Source organism: Psammomys obesus, unplaced genomic scaffold (assembly GCF_907164565.1).
Source record: "Psammomys obesus unplaced genomic scaffold, mPsaObe1.curated_primary_1811, whole genome shotgun sequence".
In the NCBI taxonomy this organism is placed as follows: Eukaryota; Metazoa; Chordata; class Mammalia; order Rodentia; family Muridae; genus Psammomys; species Psammomys obesus.
The window spans coordinates 17,656,948-17,675,644 of record NW_026596149.1 but is presented as its reverse complement, the minus strand read 5'-3'; the positions used below and the strand labels follow the sequence as shown (position 1 = coordinate 17,675,644).

Genomic DNA, 18,697 nt, shown 5'->3' with positions numbered 1-18,697 from the left:
TCCAAGATAATACCAGAACAAAGAGGAGAAACTTCATCTAGTAAATGTCAATCACATCAGGAAATAATCAGGAAAGAAATTCATATACTCTTTATAGAGTCCCTCCATATTCATGGGGTCCCTTGTGCTTATGTATCAAGCATTCCACCCTCCTGCAGGTTAGTAGCACTTCATAGAACAGAGCTACAAAAGCCAGAGGCAAGTGTGTCAAATGTTCTCGAACATAAAACAGACCCAGATAAATTTGACAAAGAATAGGTATGTCATATGTTCTTGTATTTGTCAAATGTCCTATCTGTCAAACAATGATATTGGAAGGCATTTCTTGACCCCAGCAGGACTGGGACAACAAAAGAAACTTAAAGAGTCCAATACTGAGCACAAAGGCTTAAGTTCCTCATGTTACAAACAGAACAAAACTTTGACTTCTGAAAGTGAAAGACAAGAGGTCACAAGATAAAATCATCACAAGGAACATTTAGTTTTAACTTGCCACTCAATGAACAAAAATGTTTTGAAATTGCAGGGCTCTCCTCTCCCAACTGTCTTAGTGTCACGAGTAATATCATCTACCTAATCAAAGACTGTTAAAGAAGCTATAAAATAACAGTACCTCCATCTGCATTTCCATGGCCACATTATCCAGAACATGGACACTTTTCCAAATGTAATGTTCCATGGTTCCTGCCCATCACACTGGGGTACCTTGCTGTGCTCTCTGATGCAAGGCATCATTGCTATTCTCTTTATAATGCACCTATAGTATGCTTCATGTAAATATGATGGGTATATGTTGAACTTGATATCACTCTATGAACTATAAGTGGCCCCACCATATAGGTCCCAGCTGTCAGGTCTCCTTGATCTATATTCACTTCCCAGGTATACTAATTGCCAATAATGGTGCTGAATTCCACAGAGTGGAGTGTATTAACCATGATGTTAATCTCTAGAAAGTTAAGGTGTGACATTTACAAAACAGTCACTTACTTTTCTCACATAAACCCTGATTTGCTCAGTACTATATAGAAACTTTAGATATCTCCAGACCATGCTTTGTAAAAAACACAATGAGCACGAATTTTTTGGGTGTGCCACATTCAACCTCAGCTAGCCATTCTTAGATCACTCACCAAACTGGGTTACTTGTTTCCTTCTGTACAGACCTACAATGTTGATGCTTGCCTACAATGTGAAATATCTATCACCACCTAGTGGCTTGCCCATGCTTCCAACAAGGGTATTGTTCTCAGGGAACTGTGTCCATACAATAAACCTCCTAAGGTCCTCAGCCTTTCTGATTTGTGAGGAGACTTTGGGTCCTTTAATCGCAGGTATTCAGGCTTGTGTGGCAAGCACCTTTACACACTCAGCCATCTTGCCAGCCTAAATTTTACCTATATATTTACTCCTCTCGGTTTAAACTTATACTTAGAAAAAGTTGATATCACCTCTCATCGTTAATGCAAAAATCTCAAGCTTCCCTCGGAGGCTCATCCTTAAGTAAAATATACTCCGGCTAACTGTTCCTGTGTTTACTGCTTGTAACTATTTCACAAACAAAATGTTAACTTCAGCACACACCACACTCAGCAATCCTTTTGCTCTGTAGTCTCTTCTATGCCTCCATTCACCAGATTCTGAATTCCTCAGAAGCTGCAATCATTGGGAACTCTTTTCAACCTTTCACTCCCCATTCTTCCATTTTCATTAGATTTAAACCATCAGTCAAGTGAACATAACGTCTCACTCACTCTCTCTACATCTCTTTTCTAAATAGATTTACTATAAGGGGAGGTCCCCTGGCATTCTCACTCATTGTTCTGTCTTGGTACAACCTATATAAAACCAGTGCACAAAAGCAAATTATTTTGTTTTTGCATACGAGAGCTATTTTCAATAAAGCTGAAGCTCCTTCTGTTTTTTAGCAAATATTTCCAGGCTGTCAGACCTTGCCAAGTAGTCTGACAACTTCCCTTCAGGAAGGAGATCAGAGCAAGTAGGAGCCATTAATATTTGAAGCGCAGGGCGTGTTGTATTATTGCAGACTAAAAGAAACAGTCTCTCATCCGTTCTCCCTCCTTTCTCCTCCACTTTCCTATTTTCCCCCTTCTCTCTTCCCTGGTTTTGTTTGATTTTGTCTCCAGTAATACTCAGAATTCCTTAAATCTCTTAAGATGAGCTCTGTGTGTTCAACAAATTGTACAAAAACAGAACTAAATCCTTGTCAAGGATCCATCGAGACTCATAGATTAAGCAGGAAACCAGTCCATCTCCTTAGGCTCAGGCAAGCAGGTTTTGTTAGCATATTCTAATCTGTATTACATGCATGACTTAGCTCAATGTCTGTCCTCCCCTGATTACATGCTACATGACATGCCTGAATTCTTCTACACCCAAACAGTGTTTAACTTTTAAAGAAAAGATATCAAAAAGGACAAATAATTTTGTAAAGTAGGTTAGTCAACATCAGTTTGAGTTCAGACAGCTTCCAACTTCATTATAATTTAATTCACATAATACATGCACTTATCCCAGCAACACTGAGCATAAATATTCTCCCTTTTCTCCCCTTCGTTTCTTCCATCTTACTGTGACTTCTGCTCCAGTGGTCAAAAAGCATATTATGAACTTTCTATGTCTGCTTCTCATATTCTTTGGCCAAGAATAATTTTCCTCACAGCTGAAGCTCACCCCCAGTTACTGGTTTTGTGTCTCCAAGAGGGACAAGGTACCTTATGTGGGATCAAATTTGGTAACCATACCATGGTTAGTCATTGCAGAAAATGCTACAGATAGAGAGCCAACTAGTTAGGGGAACTTTGAGTCTAAGCACTGGGTTAGACTCAAGTCGTGGGTTTTTTAAGTCTGTTGAACATCAATGCAATGGGAATTGGTCATGATTAGTACATGAACACTTTTGACATATTGTCCCATTCCAACTATGATTTACCTACTTTCTCTGGAGAGCAAAGGCAATACATGATTTTTTCTCCAAGACTCTTGAGGAAATCCTCATTTCCAAAATCCACATTTTACTACCCAATTAGAGCAGATTAAAAGTAAAGGAGTAGGTACCACTCTCTTTTTAAAATTAAAGATAAATTCATAAAAGACAATATAAAAAACTGAAGTCTTTTGATCAAACTACAAAATTTACATATTCTAAATACTAATCTTTTTGTAACATCAGTAATACTTATTGGAATATTGTCCCAAGTAATTTCTATGTTCCTTTTTATATGGCATATTTTTATAAACACTTTCACCATTTGTGTGTGTGTTTGTGTGTTTTTTTTTGTGTGTGTGTGTATGTGTGTTACTCTGGTTTCGTTTTTTAAACAGGTTTTTACATAGCTCAGCTGGCTAGCTAAAGAGTCTAGGTTAGCATCAAACTTGCAGTCCATCCTGCCTCAGCCTCCTGACTCCTGGGATCGTCTATATATGCCACCACACCTAGCTTATTTCTTGTTTTTTTTGTTTGTTTGTTTGTTTGTTTGGGTTTTTGTGTATATTAAGACAGGCTCTCACATAGCTCACAGGCTGGCCTTGAAACTTTGATGTAACTGAGGATGACTTTTAAATCCTGGTCTTCCTTTCTCTGCCTTCCAAGTGCTAAAAATACAGGTGAATGACACCATGTCTGGATATAATGTTATTATAATGAAAAATCTTCATGCCTGTTCACCATACTTCATAAGTGTCATGACCGTTTCTCTATGGGGAACACAAAAATATTCTTTATTGTTTTGTTTTTGAAAAATATTGTGATTTTTCTGCTGAGTAAATGTTTAATTATACTTTAACTCATTAATTAATATCTGAAATAATTATCTAAATTACAACTACCATTTCCAAGTATTCATAGCCACACTAGTATGTTTCTATTGCTATGAAGTACCCATAAGAGGAGATTACTCAGACACAGCATATAGCTCAATGAAACTACACTCAGGTATTCAGAACGCAAGTGTAGTTCTGAGCATTAAGAGAAAGGGGTTTTTTTTAGATTATTTATTTATTATTTATACAGTATTCTGCCTACATGTGTGCCTGCATGCCAGAAGAGGGCACCAGATCTCATCATAGATGGTTATGAGCCACCATGTGGTTTCTGGGAATTGAATTCAGGACCTAAGGAAGAACAGCCAGTGTTCTTAACCTCTGAGCCATTTCTCCAGACTGAGAAAAAGGGGCTTTTAAAGATAAAAACCACAACCTGTTCTTTTGCTTGGCAGCTGATTAGAGATTTTGTGCAAGCAAGCAGTTTAACAGAAACTGAGATAAGGTAGCTTGGGCATCTAACCTTAGGGTCTTACAAAAGCCTATTTTCCATAAGGCTTCCCAACAAAAAGATCAAATTCAAATTAAACATAAAATGGCCTCAGCAAGAATATAACATGGAGAGTCCCTGTTACACTGGACTCTCTTATTTTAACTGGAAAATTTAATTTTGTTGTACACATATATGTGCACATGTGTATGTGTATGTAGAAGCCAGAGGACAGCCATGGTTATTATTTTTAAGGTGCTACTCATTTTTCTGTTTGGAGTTTTGTTTTCATTTTTGTTTTTTCATTGACATGGTTTCTCACTGCTCTGAAAACCACCAGGTAGGCTACAAAGCCCTGGATACTGTCTCCTGTCTCTGCCTCACCAACATTAAATTTACAAGTGTGTTACTATACTTGGCTTTTTTAATGTGAGTTCCAAGGTCAAATTCAGGTTTTCATGGCAAGCATTTTTTTTAATGAGCCCTAATGTATTTAATTTCTGTACATTTTTTATAATGTTCAAAGTCAGCCTTGTTACATAGAATAGAAACTTCTATATATCCTTTTTTATTTAAAGAAAATTTTATTTTGATTTAGCAATTTATCATGTAAATTTTTTAATCAACCACCTTATCAACATCTACAAAAGAATAAGTTTAAGTGTGTGTTTGATATTACATTGGAACCTTTGGTTGTTTTAGAACTGTTTCATTGACCACATTGACATTGAGTCTGTGATTATGATATAAATAGCTAGTTTTTACCTGTACATTTCAAGAAATTTCACATTCGCCATTATAATATTCACATTTTTTATTCCATTTATTAATAAGAACATGACAGTTTTATTGTATCAGCACATTTCAATAGATTTACTAGAATTTTATTGTGTTACTGATTCATATTTTGTAAGAATTATTAATAAGTAGCTAGTAATTTTATTGCATTTGATAATTTTCTCTTTTCTGTAAGAGTCTTTAAATATATAGGTATTGTAGAATAATACAGATATACGTATAATGCTTTAATCCCAGCACTTTGGAGGTGGAGTAGGTTGATATATGAGTTCCAGGACCACCTGGTCTACATAGCAAGTGTCATGACAGTCAGAGCTATATAACGAGAAACTGTCTCAAAAAAAAATCTATGTAGTGTTTCCTTTTACCTGTAACACGTAATTACCAAATATATATTTATATTTCCCAAGCAGAGACATGCTCAGGTTTCTTCTCTATCTCTCCACATGTGTTTTATAATGATTCTTTTAAATTAGTTCTCTTTTTACCAACCTCCCAACCTTCTCACAAGGAGATATTACTCTCCAGGCTCTTGGAGTTTTTTTCTTTGGTATGTTGGAGAGAACCCTGGGTTTCTTGGTCACCCCTGACACATGTGCTATAACTCCAAACTAAGAGTAATGGAATAACTGTAGAGCATTTCCTTCTTCCTCAAAAGAGCTGAGGAATATTGACCTATCAATAACCTGTAATTGTTAATTTCCTAAATGTTGAAAATTCTTCCAACTCCCACCAAAAATAAAGAAATTATCTATTAAAAGACTGTCCTCATCACCACTTCCTGCCCAAGACTTCTGGGCAAGTCAAGTTAGTGTCAGAAGGAAACAAAACATTGAAATCACAGAAATAGTAGCAGGCAAGAACATTTAGGGTAGGACCTAGTGAAATGGCTTAGTGTTTAAAGGCACTTACTGCTTTTACAGAAGACTCAGGTTTGACTTCCAGCATCCACACTGTGATTTACAACTATTGTAATTCCAGTCCCAGGTGACCTGTCACCCTCTTCTTCCTTGCATGGACACAGGCGTTCATAAGGTACACATACATGCAAGGAGAACACTCAGATATGTAAAATAAAAATGAACGAATGTTTAAAAACACAAGCCTCTTCAGGAAAAACAATTTGATGTTCTATTTCAGACTGTGACAAAAATATGACTTCCCTCATGGCTCTGGGCACTTAGCTCCAGCTGATTTTGAATTGACAGCCAAGGTGTTCTGATGAGAAGGGGTGTGTTCAATCAACATTAACGAAGATATCTCTCATAGCATGATGCACACACAGATCTTGTAGGAATTCTGACAAAGGCCTCCACGCTAATATTCATCAGTAAATGGCTGGGTGGGATGTTCACCAAAGCTACAATATGAAAAAAAAGAGGCTTAGTATAAGAAATTGATTCCTCCTTGTTTTAAAAAAAGATAAGTCCAAATGTTAGTCAGTACTAAATGCTAGTTCAAGATGTACTAGTTACTGCTAACAATTTTGCTTTCTTTTTTCTAATCAGTCCAACTACAATGTTCCCTTACTCTACTGACTAGTCTTAATTCAACTTGACAGTAATTCAAGCTACAGTCATCTGAGAGGAGAGAGTTGCTACTGAGAAAAGGCCTCCATTAGATCCAGTTGCAGGCAAGCCTGAAAGGCATTAATTAGTGATTGATATGGAAGGCCCAGGCAACTGTGGGTGCGGCCACCCCTGGGCTGGTGGTCCTGGGTTCTATAAGAAAGCTGCTTGAGTAAGCCATGAGGACCAAGACAGTAAACAGCACTCCCCCATGGCCTCTGCATCAGCTCCTGCCTCCAGGTTCCTGCGTGGCTTGAGTTCACTGCTTTTGATAACAAACTCATATGGAACTGTGAGTGAAATAAACTGTTTCATCCCCAAGTTGCTTTGATCATGCTGTTTCTTCAAAGCAATAGCAACCCTAACTTTTATGGGTACTTAATATATTAAGTATATAGATGGAAAGATTTTTAATTTTTTAAACAGGATCTCACAGAACCCAGACTGGCCTCAAACTCACCATATAGCTGACCATGATTCTGAACTTATGACACTCCTGTGTCCACCTCCCAGTGTTTGGGATTTGGTTGTATACCACCATGTCCATTTAAAAATTTTTGAGTTCCTTATTCTAGAAGCATATTTTGTTATTTGGTGATGTTCATACTTTACTAGTAACACAAAATATAACTGACAAAAGCCATTCTTTACAGTTATACATGTAAAAGATAGGAATAATTCCTCTCCACTTGCCGCACTCTCATTTTTGCGTTATTATCCCTACTTAATTCTTAACTTTCCCCTATAGTAATAAAAAGATTATTAATGTGTTACCTGCTGTTTTTGAGCACATATAAATTTTCTTCAGGCTACTCTCATTTCAAGTCCCATGCCATTATTTCTATTGTGAGTTTAAATTACCATATCAGAAGAAATACACACCCTGCCTACCCTCATTTACAAGATATGTCTTTTCTCAGTTTCCAAAACCTTACAGTAAAAAGGAAAAGAAGAGACCATTTGTTGGCTTTAAATTGCTTCCAACAATGGGAATGTCTCTAAGATCTTCTTTCAGTTTCTAATTTCACTAAGCTAAGATGTCTCTGTCCTTTGCACTGAAATCTCTGTATTTCTGAAAATGTAAAGCGATAGTTTCTATTCATCTCACAGAGTCTAACTGGTTTTTATACAAATGTAGCATTTGAGTACTGAAAAATGTGCAGTAAAAAGCATTGAGAGACTTGAATCTATGAAAAACATCAAATTGATAAGGCATAAACAACAATTCCATATGAAATAGATAAGACAGTCTAACTAGGACCAAGGTGTTGAAAAAAATAACTTTGATCTAGTTTAAAAATAAAATCTGAGCTATGTGGGCAGATGCCCTAAGCTTATTTACAGAAACAGCTATATCACAGTCTATGTTTCATGTCATAGCCATAGAAGACAGAAGCCTACACAGAGGTTAAATTTCAACAAAGGCATTGTATTATCTAGAAAGTTCAGTGGCTTGAAACATGCAGAGGGGCACATGTGAGTTAGGTTGACCCTGGCTCTACCAGGGAATAAAGTTCTGAAGACAGCCAAAAGCAGCTCATCCCTAACTCACACTCTCCTTTGTCTTCTGCATATTGAGATAACTTTTAACACATTACATTCCTACCTAGAAAACCAACTGAAGCCATGTATTGACCAAAGTTACTTACAAAAATGCAGTATTGTATCTTAAATTTCTGTTTAAGCCATCTAGGACTTTCATGTCCTCTGAAGCCAACTGGAATTCAAAAACCTATCAGAGAAATAAAAATTTTATTACTTTTGTATTACATATTGACAGTCTAGGAAACCCAAGTAAATTCAAAAGGCAACATTAAAAACACAGGAGATATGTCCCAATTCTCTTAAAAATATCAAATAAAGCATTCAAATTATTCAGAAAAAAAAACACGTGGAAAAGAAATAAACCCATGTTCTTACACAAAAGATTATATAAAACCACACAGCTACAAACTATGGAAAAATGAGGAAACAAACAAAGATGGTGTTATTGAAACTAATAAACAGAATATGGGAAAAAATAAAAACTTTGAAAACTGAACTTTAACAATAGAGTTTAGTTCCCCTTTTCTGGGGGAAAAGGAGAAGGGATGGTGGAAGGAGGGAAAGGGAGGTGTTGAGAGGAGAGGAGGGAGAGGCAACTTTGGGATATAAAGTAAATAAACTGAAATTAAAAAAATAGAGTTTAGTAAGATATATAGATAGAGAGTCCTATATTACATTAGTAACACAATAAGAAAATTAGTTTTATATAGTTTAATGCATAAATTGTCAAATGCTAATTAAGTCATCAGCAAAGAGCATTGGAACTGACTTCAAAAGCACTTATCTAATTTAGATAGATTAAACATAAAATTTATTATCACTAGTTCTCAACATATGCATACTAATGATTTTATGAATCCATAGTACTACTGTAAAGCATGTTGAAAGACAAGAGAAAAATCAGTATCTGAACAGCTGATAAAACTATTAAATGTAATAGTGGACTATTATGTAGCCGTGTAAGCCAAAGAAACCCTTTCCTCTCCCAAGTTGCTTTTTGTCATGGTTTCATGACAGCAACAGAGATCTAAATAGGACATCCAGTCAACCTGATGTCATCCACGTACAAGAGAGACTCTGTACAAGTCCTTATTTTCTCACTGTATTTACCAATGAGGTAGAGGAGTCTCTGCCCATATTTCTTAAACATACATACATACATCTTTAAACCCTATTGTTAAAATTTAGTTTTTAAAGTTTTTCCTTGGTTTGTACTTGTGTGTTTCACTGTCTTATATAAGAACTTGGGTTTATTTCTTTCTCACCTGATATTCAATATAAAGGAAATAGGCTTTCACTTTACAAGGTGAGAAGTGAAAACTGACACACAAGGTTGTCTGAAATCCAGACACACACCATATCATGTACACACACACACACACGGTGAGAGAGAGAACAAAGCACACACACACAGATTGTTTCAAGTAACCCTCCATATGAAATAAAATCACAGGCATCTCTAGAATACTCCACGCCACAAGAACTGTGCGTGTAATGAGATGAAGCCTAAGCTAGTTATCTAAAGAATAAAAATAAAACTATATGAAGGAGAGCAAACACAGTTCAGACAACATCCCAATCAACAGACAAGTTTCACTCTCCTGCAAATGCAAGAGTGGACAACAAAGATAGGAGAAAACTCAGTCCAAACTAGCAAAATGGCACAGCAAGCAAAAGCACTTGTGGCACAGGCCTAAAGATCAGAATTCAATTCCTGGAATCCATGGTGGAAAGAAAAGCTGACCCCCCTGAAAAGCTGTCACCTGACCTCCATCATGGCACTTGAACACAAACACAGACACACACACACCACATGCATGCATACATAAATATAATTTTTTGATTATTACAATTTATTCATTTTGTATCCCAGCTGTAGCCCTCTCCCTTAGTCCTCTCCCAACACCACCCTCCCTCCCTCTTCTCCACCCATGCCCCTCCCCCAGTCCACTAATAGGAGAGGTCCTCCTTCCTGCTATCTGACCCCAGCCTATCAGCTCTTATCAGGACTGGTTGCATTGTCTTCCTCTGTGGCCTGGTACAGCTGCACACTCCAGGAAGAGGTGATCAAAGAGCTAGCCACTGAGTTCATGTCATTGACAGTCCCTGTTCCTATTACTATGGGTCCCCCTTGGACACTGAGCTGCCATGTGCTACATCTGAGCAAGGAGTCTAAGTTATCTCCATGCATGATCCTTGGTTGGAGTATTGATCTTTACAAAGATCCCTGGGCCAAGATTTTTTGGGTCTGTTGCTCTCCTTGTGGAGCTCCTCTCCCCTTCAGTTCTTTCCTCTTCACCTTCATTCATAAGATTCCCTGCACTCTGCACAAAGTTTGGCTATGAGTCTCAGCATCTGCTTTGATATCCTGCTGGGTAGAGTCTGTCAGAGGCCCTCTGTGGTAGGCTCCTGTCCTGTTGCCTGTTTTCTCCCACTTCAGATGTCAATCCCATTTGCTTTCTGAGTGAGGATTGCACAACTTCCCTAGGGTCCTCTTTCTTGTTTAGTATAGATTTTAGTATGTTTATCCTATATTATATGACTAATATCTACTTATAAGAATTTTAAAAGAGGCTAAATAGGCATAGAAATATTCTGAGAGATCACGAATGATCCATGATAAGGATATGCACAAACTAGTCTTATGCCAATTTGACCCAAGCTAGAGTTATCTGAAAAGAGAGAACTTCAATCAAGAAAATGCCTTCATAAGATCCAGATGTAATGTATTTTCTTAATGAGTGATTGGTGGGAGAGGGCCTAGCCCATTGTTAGTGAAGCTATCCCTAGGCGGGTGGTCCTAGGTTCTATAAGGAAGCAGGCTGAGCAAGCCATAAGGAGCAAGCCAGTAAGCAGTGTTTCCCTGTGGCCTCTGGATCAGCTCCTGCCTCCGGGTTCCTGCCCTGTTTGAGTTCCTGTCCTGACTTTCTTTGATGGTGAACTGTGATGTGGAAGTATAAGACAAATAAACCATTTCCTCCACAAATTGCTTTTCATCATGATGATTCATGACAATAATAGGAACCCTAAGACAGAATATTTCACAGATGCTTCAAGGCCTACAGCCCTTTCATTACCTGCATGTTCTCTTTGATCCGCTTCTCATTGAAACTCCTGGCCAGAACCACAATCCCACGCTGCAAAAGGTAACGAAGGGCAATCAGCGCTGGTGTTTTCTTGTACTTTTTGGCCATGGCACAAAGAACTGGATCTTCTAAGAGAACTGGACTGTTCTGGTCCACCCTGGAAAAAAAGATAAAAATGTTCGACTCCTGAAGTTCAACTTACCTTTGTGTTAGGAGGCTTACAAAACTGGTATATCTTCCAGAAATAGATATAAAATTGTTCTCCCTGGGCCAGTAAAGTTAATATCATCTCAGATCTTCTCAGAAATATAAATACCAACCACTCTAAGTTGAGGTATATAAGTTGAGAATTATATATAAAAAATTGCCACAGAACTAAATATATTTCAACAATGATTTTTAAGATACACTGTTGTCTTTGTTACCTACCATCGTTTGTCTCGTGAACTTCCTAATGTACAGTAGGCAACAAGAGTGATGTCTTTTGACTTACAATAGTCCAGCATTTTGCTCTGGTTGAGATAAAGATGGCATTCGACCTGAGACAATACAATCAGATTATATGAAGTTTTGTATTAATATGAAAGGAAGACATCAAAATGAAAAAACTGGAATTTTTAGAAAGTATAATGTGAAAACATGAAGTGAAAAAAATTAACTATCAATCACTAATCACTTTAACAAAATAATTTAATAGCACCTCCTTATAGAAAGTTTTTTTTTTAAAATATATACCTGAAAAGAAATAATTCTATGTACCAGTTCTTAGACACCAAATAGTGTTTTACAATACACAGAGGGTCGGCAGATTCCAGACAAGGAACAGGAAAAGGATCTTTACAAACTTGGATACTAAATCACAGTAGAAGCAGATTTTAGCCAAAGGCTCATGATGGCGTGTATGAAGACAAAATCACCATTTTCATAGGATCCATATTAATGTAAGAAATTTATAAGTCCATCATAATCCAGAGAAAAGAGAGAGGGTAAACATCCATTTGCGCATGTTGATTTTCACTGCGAAGTTTAGTCCGAACATCAGAATTCAAAGGCAAACTACTAATGTTTACATTATCTTATATAAAAGTGAGTTTTGCCTTGATATGTAAAAAGTTATTTATAGCAAAATATCATGTAAGAAAAGAGGAGCTGGTGAAATGGCTTAGCAGGTTAAAGCACTCACCACCAAACCTGACGACCTGATTTCAATCTCTGTGACACACATGGTAGAAAGAGAAAGCCAACCAATTCCTACAATTCTCTGACCTCCATATATGTGCTGGTGTGTGTGTGTTTGTGTGTGTGTGTGTGTGTGTGTGTGTGTGTGTGTGTGTGTGTGTATTTCAACCATTGATTTGCTGTTAGAAAGCAGGAAGGAATAGACTATGATGTATGTCATCAATCATAAAGTCACCTCAAAATGCAGTGCCCAAAACTGCCATGATTTCATCATAACCAGACATGATATCTCACAAATCTTGATGAATTTGATAGTTTTCAGCTAATTTCCATGTAACTGTGACTATGGTTGATACACCTAAAATTAGACGTGTTGGAACCGAGGGCACAGCCGTTCATGTTTGCACCATTGATCTTTCACTTGGACTCCATCATTGCTTGTAGCCCACACTGTCTTTCCAGGACCTTTCTTCCTGTACAGTTCCCTCCACATTTCTTTATCCAATATCTTCTCACAGATGGAGAAGAAATGCAATTTCTTCTCAGAGGTCACACTACAACTGCTACCTTCTTTGATAGCTTTTCCCAGTTCTACTTCTTATATCCAAATAGCGCTATGATAGCCTCAACTGTTCCAGTGGTTTCTCAAGCAGAGTTGTAATGAAGAACCTCTACATCCTCTAAGAGAGATTCCACTCTTAGAATTGCTGCCCCATGAGGGTAAAATGAACAGGATTCTAGGTTATATACATACATGGTCCTTGGTTGGTGATACAGTCTCATAAAAGACCCTGTGCCCAGATATATTAGGTCCTTGTGGAGCTCCTGTCCTCTCCAGGTCATACTAACTCCCTCTTCTTTCATATGATTCCCTGCACTCTGCTCAATGTGTGGTTATGAGTCTCAGCATCTGCTTTGATACATTACTAGGCAGAGTCTTTCAGAGGCCCTGTGTGGTAGGCTCCTGTCCTGTTACTTGTTTTCTCCTATATCCAATGTCAATCCCATTGTCTTTCATATATATATATATGTATATAAATTTTTGTTAAATACACTTTATTCACTTTGTATCCCCCCATAAACCCTTTCCTCCTCCCCTCCCAATCTTACCTTCCCTCCTCCTTCTCCACACATGCCCCTCCCCAACTCTGCTGATAAGGGAGGTCTTCCTCTCCTTCCTTCTGATCCTAGTCTATCAGATCTCATCAGGAGTGGCTGCATTGTCTTCCTCTGTGGACTAGTAAGGCTATTCCCCCATCAGATTGAGGTGTTCAAAGAGCAAGACAATCAGTTCATGTCAGAGGCAGTCCCTGTTACCATTACTATGGAACCCATATGGACACTGAACTGCCCTGGGTTACATCTGTGCAGGAGTTCTGGGTCATCTCCATGCATGTTACTTGGTTGGAGTATAAGTCTCAGGAAAGACCCCTGTGCTCAGATTTTTGGTTCTGTTGCTCTCCATCTGGTGCTTCTGTCCTCTCAAGATCTTACTATTTCCCACTTCTTTCATAAAATTTCATGCACTCTGCCCAACAGTTGGCCATAAGTCTCAGCATCTGCACTGATAGTCTGCAGGGCAGAGCCTTTCAGAGGCCCTCTGTGGCAGGCTCCTAACTTGTTTCCTGTTTTCTTCTTCTGATGTCCATCCTCTTTGCCTTTCCGGATGGGAATTGAGCCAGAGTCCTCCCTCTTGATTAGTTTCTTTAGGTGTACAGATTTTAGTAGGTTTATCCTATATTATATGTCTATATGAATGAGTATATACCATGTGTGTCTTTCTGCTTCTTTGATAACTCACTCAGGATGATCTTTTCCAGTTCCCACCATTTACCTTCAAATTTCATGATTTCCTTGCTTTTTATCACTTAGTAATATTCCATTATGTAGATGTACCACAATTTCTGTATTCATTCTTCAATTGAGGGGCGTCTGGGTTGTTTCCAGCTTCTGGCTCTTACAAATAAAGCTGCTATAAAACATGGTCAAGAAAATGTCCATATTGTGTACTTGAGCCCCTTTTGGATATATGCCTAGAAGTGGTATAGCTGGATCTTGAGGAAGCGCTATTCCTAGTTGTCTGAGAAAGTGCCAGATTGTTTTCCAGAGTGGTTGTACAAGTTTACATTCCCACCAGCAGTGGAGTTTTTCATCTTGGCCATTTTGATGGGTGTAAGGTGAAATCTCAGGGTTGTTTTGGTTTGCATTTCCCTGATGGCTAATGATGATGAGCGTTTCTTGAAGTGTTTCTCTGCCATTCATTATTCCTCTATCGAGAATTCTCTGTTTAGCTCTGTTCCCCCTGCACAAAACTAAAGTCCAAGTGGATCAAAGACCTCAACATAAAACCAGACACACTAAACCACTTAGAATAAAAAATGGGGAAGAGTCTTGAACTCATTGGTACAGGAGACAACTTCCTGAACAGAACACCAACAGCACAGGCTCTAAGAGCAACAATCAATAAATGGGACCTCATGAAACTGAAAAGCTTCTGTAAAGCAAAGGACACTATCATCAAAACAAAATGAATGCCTACAGATTGAGAAAGAATCTTCACCAACCCTTTATCTGACAGAGGGCCAATATCCAGGATATATAAAGAAGTAAAGAAGTTGAAAAGCAACAAATCAAGTAATCCAATTAAAAAATGGGGAACAGACCTATTTGTCTTCCTAAGTGAGGATTGATCATCTTACCCCGGGTCCTCCTTCTTGTTTAACTTCTTTAAGTGTACAGATTTTAGTATGTTTATCCTATCTTATAAGTCTAGTACCCACTTATAAGTGAGTATATACCATGTGTCTTTCTGCTTCTGGGATACCTCACTCCTGCTCAGATGTAGCCCATGGTAGCTCAGTATCCTAGTGGGTTCCCTAGTAAGGGGAACAGGGACTTTTTCTGACATAAACTCAATGGCTGGCTCTTTGCCCCTCCCCACCCACCAAGAGAGGAACAGCCTTGCTAGGCCACAGAGGTAGACAAGGCAGCCAGTCCTAAGAAACCTGATAAGCTAGGGTCAGATGGAAGGGGAGGAAACCTCCCCTATCTGTGGACTTGGAAAGGGGCAGGGAAGAGATAAGGGAGGGAGGGTGGGATTGGTAGGGAATAAGGGAGCAGGCTATAGCTGGGATACAAAGTTAATAAACTGTAACTAATATTTTAAAAATTAAAAAAAATAAATTGGAAAAAATGGACAGGACTAAACAACAATGGATGTGAGACAGCAGTACTAGAAGAATAATTTAGGCACTAAAAAAGGTGAAAAGGGCTTACTTGGTTGCACACAGGTTTGTACTTGAGCCCTGACTTGTTTAGGATCATCTCCAGCTGCCTGCGGTTAAAGTTGGACACCCCAATGGACTTGGCCAATCCTGCATCTTTACATTTCTCCATGGCCTGTTGAAAAAAAGGATAGTGAAGAATAAAATGTGCAGTTGTTCCAAGAAGTAGTGTTAAAAGGGATGCTTTCAAGAAATACTGAAGGAACTACTGGCTCTGACTGTCTAGAGATGAAGAATTGTGGAGAAAATAAAGGGCAGAGGAAGTAAAAGCAAAAAAAAAAATGTGTCCTTAAGAAATAGGTGATATTTGGTTGGAAAGATATTTCTAATCTCACTGTCCCCAGTTCTTCTCTATTCCCATTGCTTTCCAACAATGAATCCCTCCAGCATCTCCATCAAAACAACACTTGTGCAAGTTACAGAATTCTAGATCAAGCTGTTTATGTTTCACCCTCACAGGCAGAGGTCATACCTGACTCACCCTCTCCCAATGTCCCCTTCTGTGCTCTTTCCTGCAAGGACTCACCTCCCATGTGTCACAGAGATCCACTGTATCAGCCAACACTTTCCCGTGCTTGTCTTGTGGAAAGAATTTGTCTCCAGGCTGGAACAGAATTATTCATTTCAGACTTCACTCAAGTCACGTTACCACATTTAGTCACATTGCCAAGTCCTTCAGAGCCTTCTTACATAAGCAGGATATTGTTTTATGTCCTTTGCATTTGGAGTGATTGGTAATTCTCTGATCTTTATATCTGACAATAATATTTATGCTTTGAGCAAAATAGTTATCTCTGTGGGCATATGATTGTGTAAGAGCATGCACAGTTAAACTGGCCCATCAATCAGGCTTCCTTATCAGGATTAATGTGGGTATCAGAAAGCCAGAAGAGTTCTGAAGTTATATCAACCATGAATCCTGAATTTCCACAAGACCATATTTTCTACCAATAGCAAACAATAGCCCCCAAATAAACAAATATGATATAGAGATAAGGGATAAAGAAAATATTTTTGAAGCTGATGGTGCTTCATGCCATTAAATGGCTTGGAGTTCCTAGTTATGCAACATAATAGCCTCCATTGCACAACCTACCTTAAGGTTTTGATAATTTTATAGCAAGGATTTTGCATAGCACAGTTATTGAAACCCCACCATGAAACTATCAAAAGAAATAATACTCGCCAAATCTCCAACAGTCAGTAGTTTGAGAACCACATGTTCTAGTTTGTTTTCCTTCTCTGTGATAAGCATCATAACTAAAAATGACTGGAGAGGAAGGGGTTCATTTAATATCTTATACTTCCAGACCACAATCCATCATTGAGGGAAGTCAGGGGAAGTCAGGGCAGGAATTCAAAAAGAAACTGAAGCAGAAGACCTGGAGGAAAGCTGCTTATGATTCACTGCCTCCCTCAGTCATCAACTAGCTTCCTTCTACAGGCCTGAACCACCTGTAGAGAGGAATGACACTTCCCACAGTGGGATGGGTCCTCACACATCAATCCATAATCAAGAAAATTTCTCAAAGATGTAGCCTCAGGCAAATCCAATGTGAGCAATTCCCCAAATGAGACTTCCTCAAATGACTTGGGGCCCTGTCAAATTGATAGATAAAGCTAACTAGGACACCCACTGGTGAGGACCACCAGATCTGCTTTCAGAGTACAAATACAAGAGACGATGTAATCTCATTGTGAAGCATATTATACTAGTTTTTTTAATCTTCACAACTACATGTAAACACCTTCAGAAGACTAAGGGAGATGTCCCAGTGGGTAAAGCATGTTACTGGAAAGCTTACAGGCTTGAGTTTAACCTCCAGAACTTACATAGAACCACAAGCAAAACAAAATTTAAAGTCAGCTGTTGTGGTATTCATTTGCAATCTCAGGACTGGGAAGATGGAGTCAGATGGCTTGGTTAGTCAGACTAGCCTATTCAGACCTTGTCTCAAATAAGTTGTGGATGGTATTTAAAAAACACAAGTGGCTGTGCTCTGTCCTTCATATGCATAAGCATACACATGCAAAGTACAACCACAAATATTTGCATCTGCAGAAACATATCCACACCAGAAAGCAAGCAAACAACCAACATCAGGAATCAAACCAGAATGATGTCTTGAATGTAGCTATTGGGCTTCTTCCAACTTTCTAATGCAGAAGATAGCTAAATTATTTTCTTTCACAAGCAGGAAGCACAGCTTCAAGGCTTCAAAAATAACTGTATGAAATGGGACTTAGGGATTATTGTTTAGAATTTTCATCAGAATGATAATCCATACATTTACTCAAGAATATAAATCTTAAATTACCATATAACTGTTATACTAGCATGACTAGTGAAAGAATTTTAAACACAGAAAATTGCTCACCTGCAAAGACATTGGGAAATGAATAATATAAAGATCAACATAGTCCAGTTGTGTTTTCTTCAGTGTCATTTCCAAGCAAGTTCGGACCAATTCGGGTCGATGGAAAGTGCTCCAAAGCTGTCAAAGTTAAAGAATGAAACTTTAATCAGATGGTGGTAGTACATGCTTTTTGTCCCAGCAGTCAGGAGACAGGAGGCAGGCAGATCTCTGTGAGTTTGAGGCCAGAGTGAGTTCCAGGACAGCCATGGCAACACATAGAGACTCTGTCTCAAAAAAAAAGCATCTGTTTTGATACCTTGATGCATAGAGTCTTTCAGAGGCCATCTGTGGTAGGCTCCTGTCCTGTTTCCTGTTTTCTCCTTCTTCCAATGTCCATACTGTTTGTCTTTCTGAGTGAGGATTGATCATCTTACCCAGGATCCTCCTTCTTGCTTAGCTTCTTTAGGTGTACCATTTTCAGTATGTTTTTCCTATATTATATGTCTAATAATATCCACTTATAAGTGAGTATATACCATGTGTCTTTCTGCTTCTGGGATATCTCATTCAGGATGATCTTTTCTATATCTCACCATTTGCCTGCAAA

The 18,697-nt window shown here is 38.3% G+C and overlaps 1 protein-coding gene across 2 annotated transcripts in view; it reads right to left on the bottom strand.

The window, feature by feature from the left end:
- LOC129666644 (3-alpha-hydroxysteroid dehydrogenase) overlaps positions 1 to 18,697 on the bottom strand; it is a 62,553-nt gene that overhangs the window by 37,386 nt on the left and 6,470 nt on the right. Inside the window, exons 3-9 of one of the 2 annotated variants that reach the window (XM_055593860.1) lie at positions 18,112 to 18,228; positions 16,260 to 16,337; positions 15,726 to 15,848; positions 11,700 to 11,809; positions 11,262 to 11,427; positions 8,289 to 8,371; positions 4,835 to 6,431 (exon numbers count right to left, since the gene is read on the bottom strand). In XM_055593860.1, the coding sequence (XP_055449835.1) occupies positions 6,389 to 6,431; positions 8,289 to 8,371; positions 11,262 to 11,427; positions 11,700 to 11,809; positions 15,726 to 15,848; positions 16,260 to 16,337; positions 18,112 to 18,228 (720 nt within the window). In that variant the 3' untranslated portion in view covers positions 4,835 to 6,388. Of the gene's footprint in view, positions 1 to 4,834; positions 6,432 to 8,288; positions 8,372 to 11,261; positions 11,428 to 11,699; positions 11,810 to 15,725; positions 15,849 to 16,259; positions 16,338 to 18,111; positions 18,229 to 18,697 lie in introns of those variants that run through there. The other variant, XM_055593861.1, reaches the window with a different exon arrangement.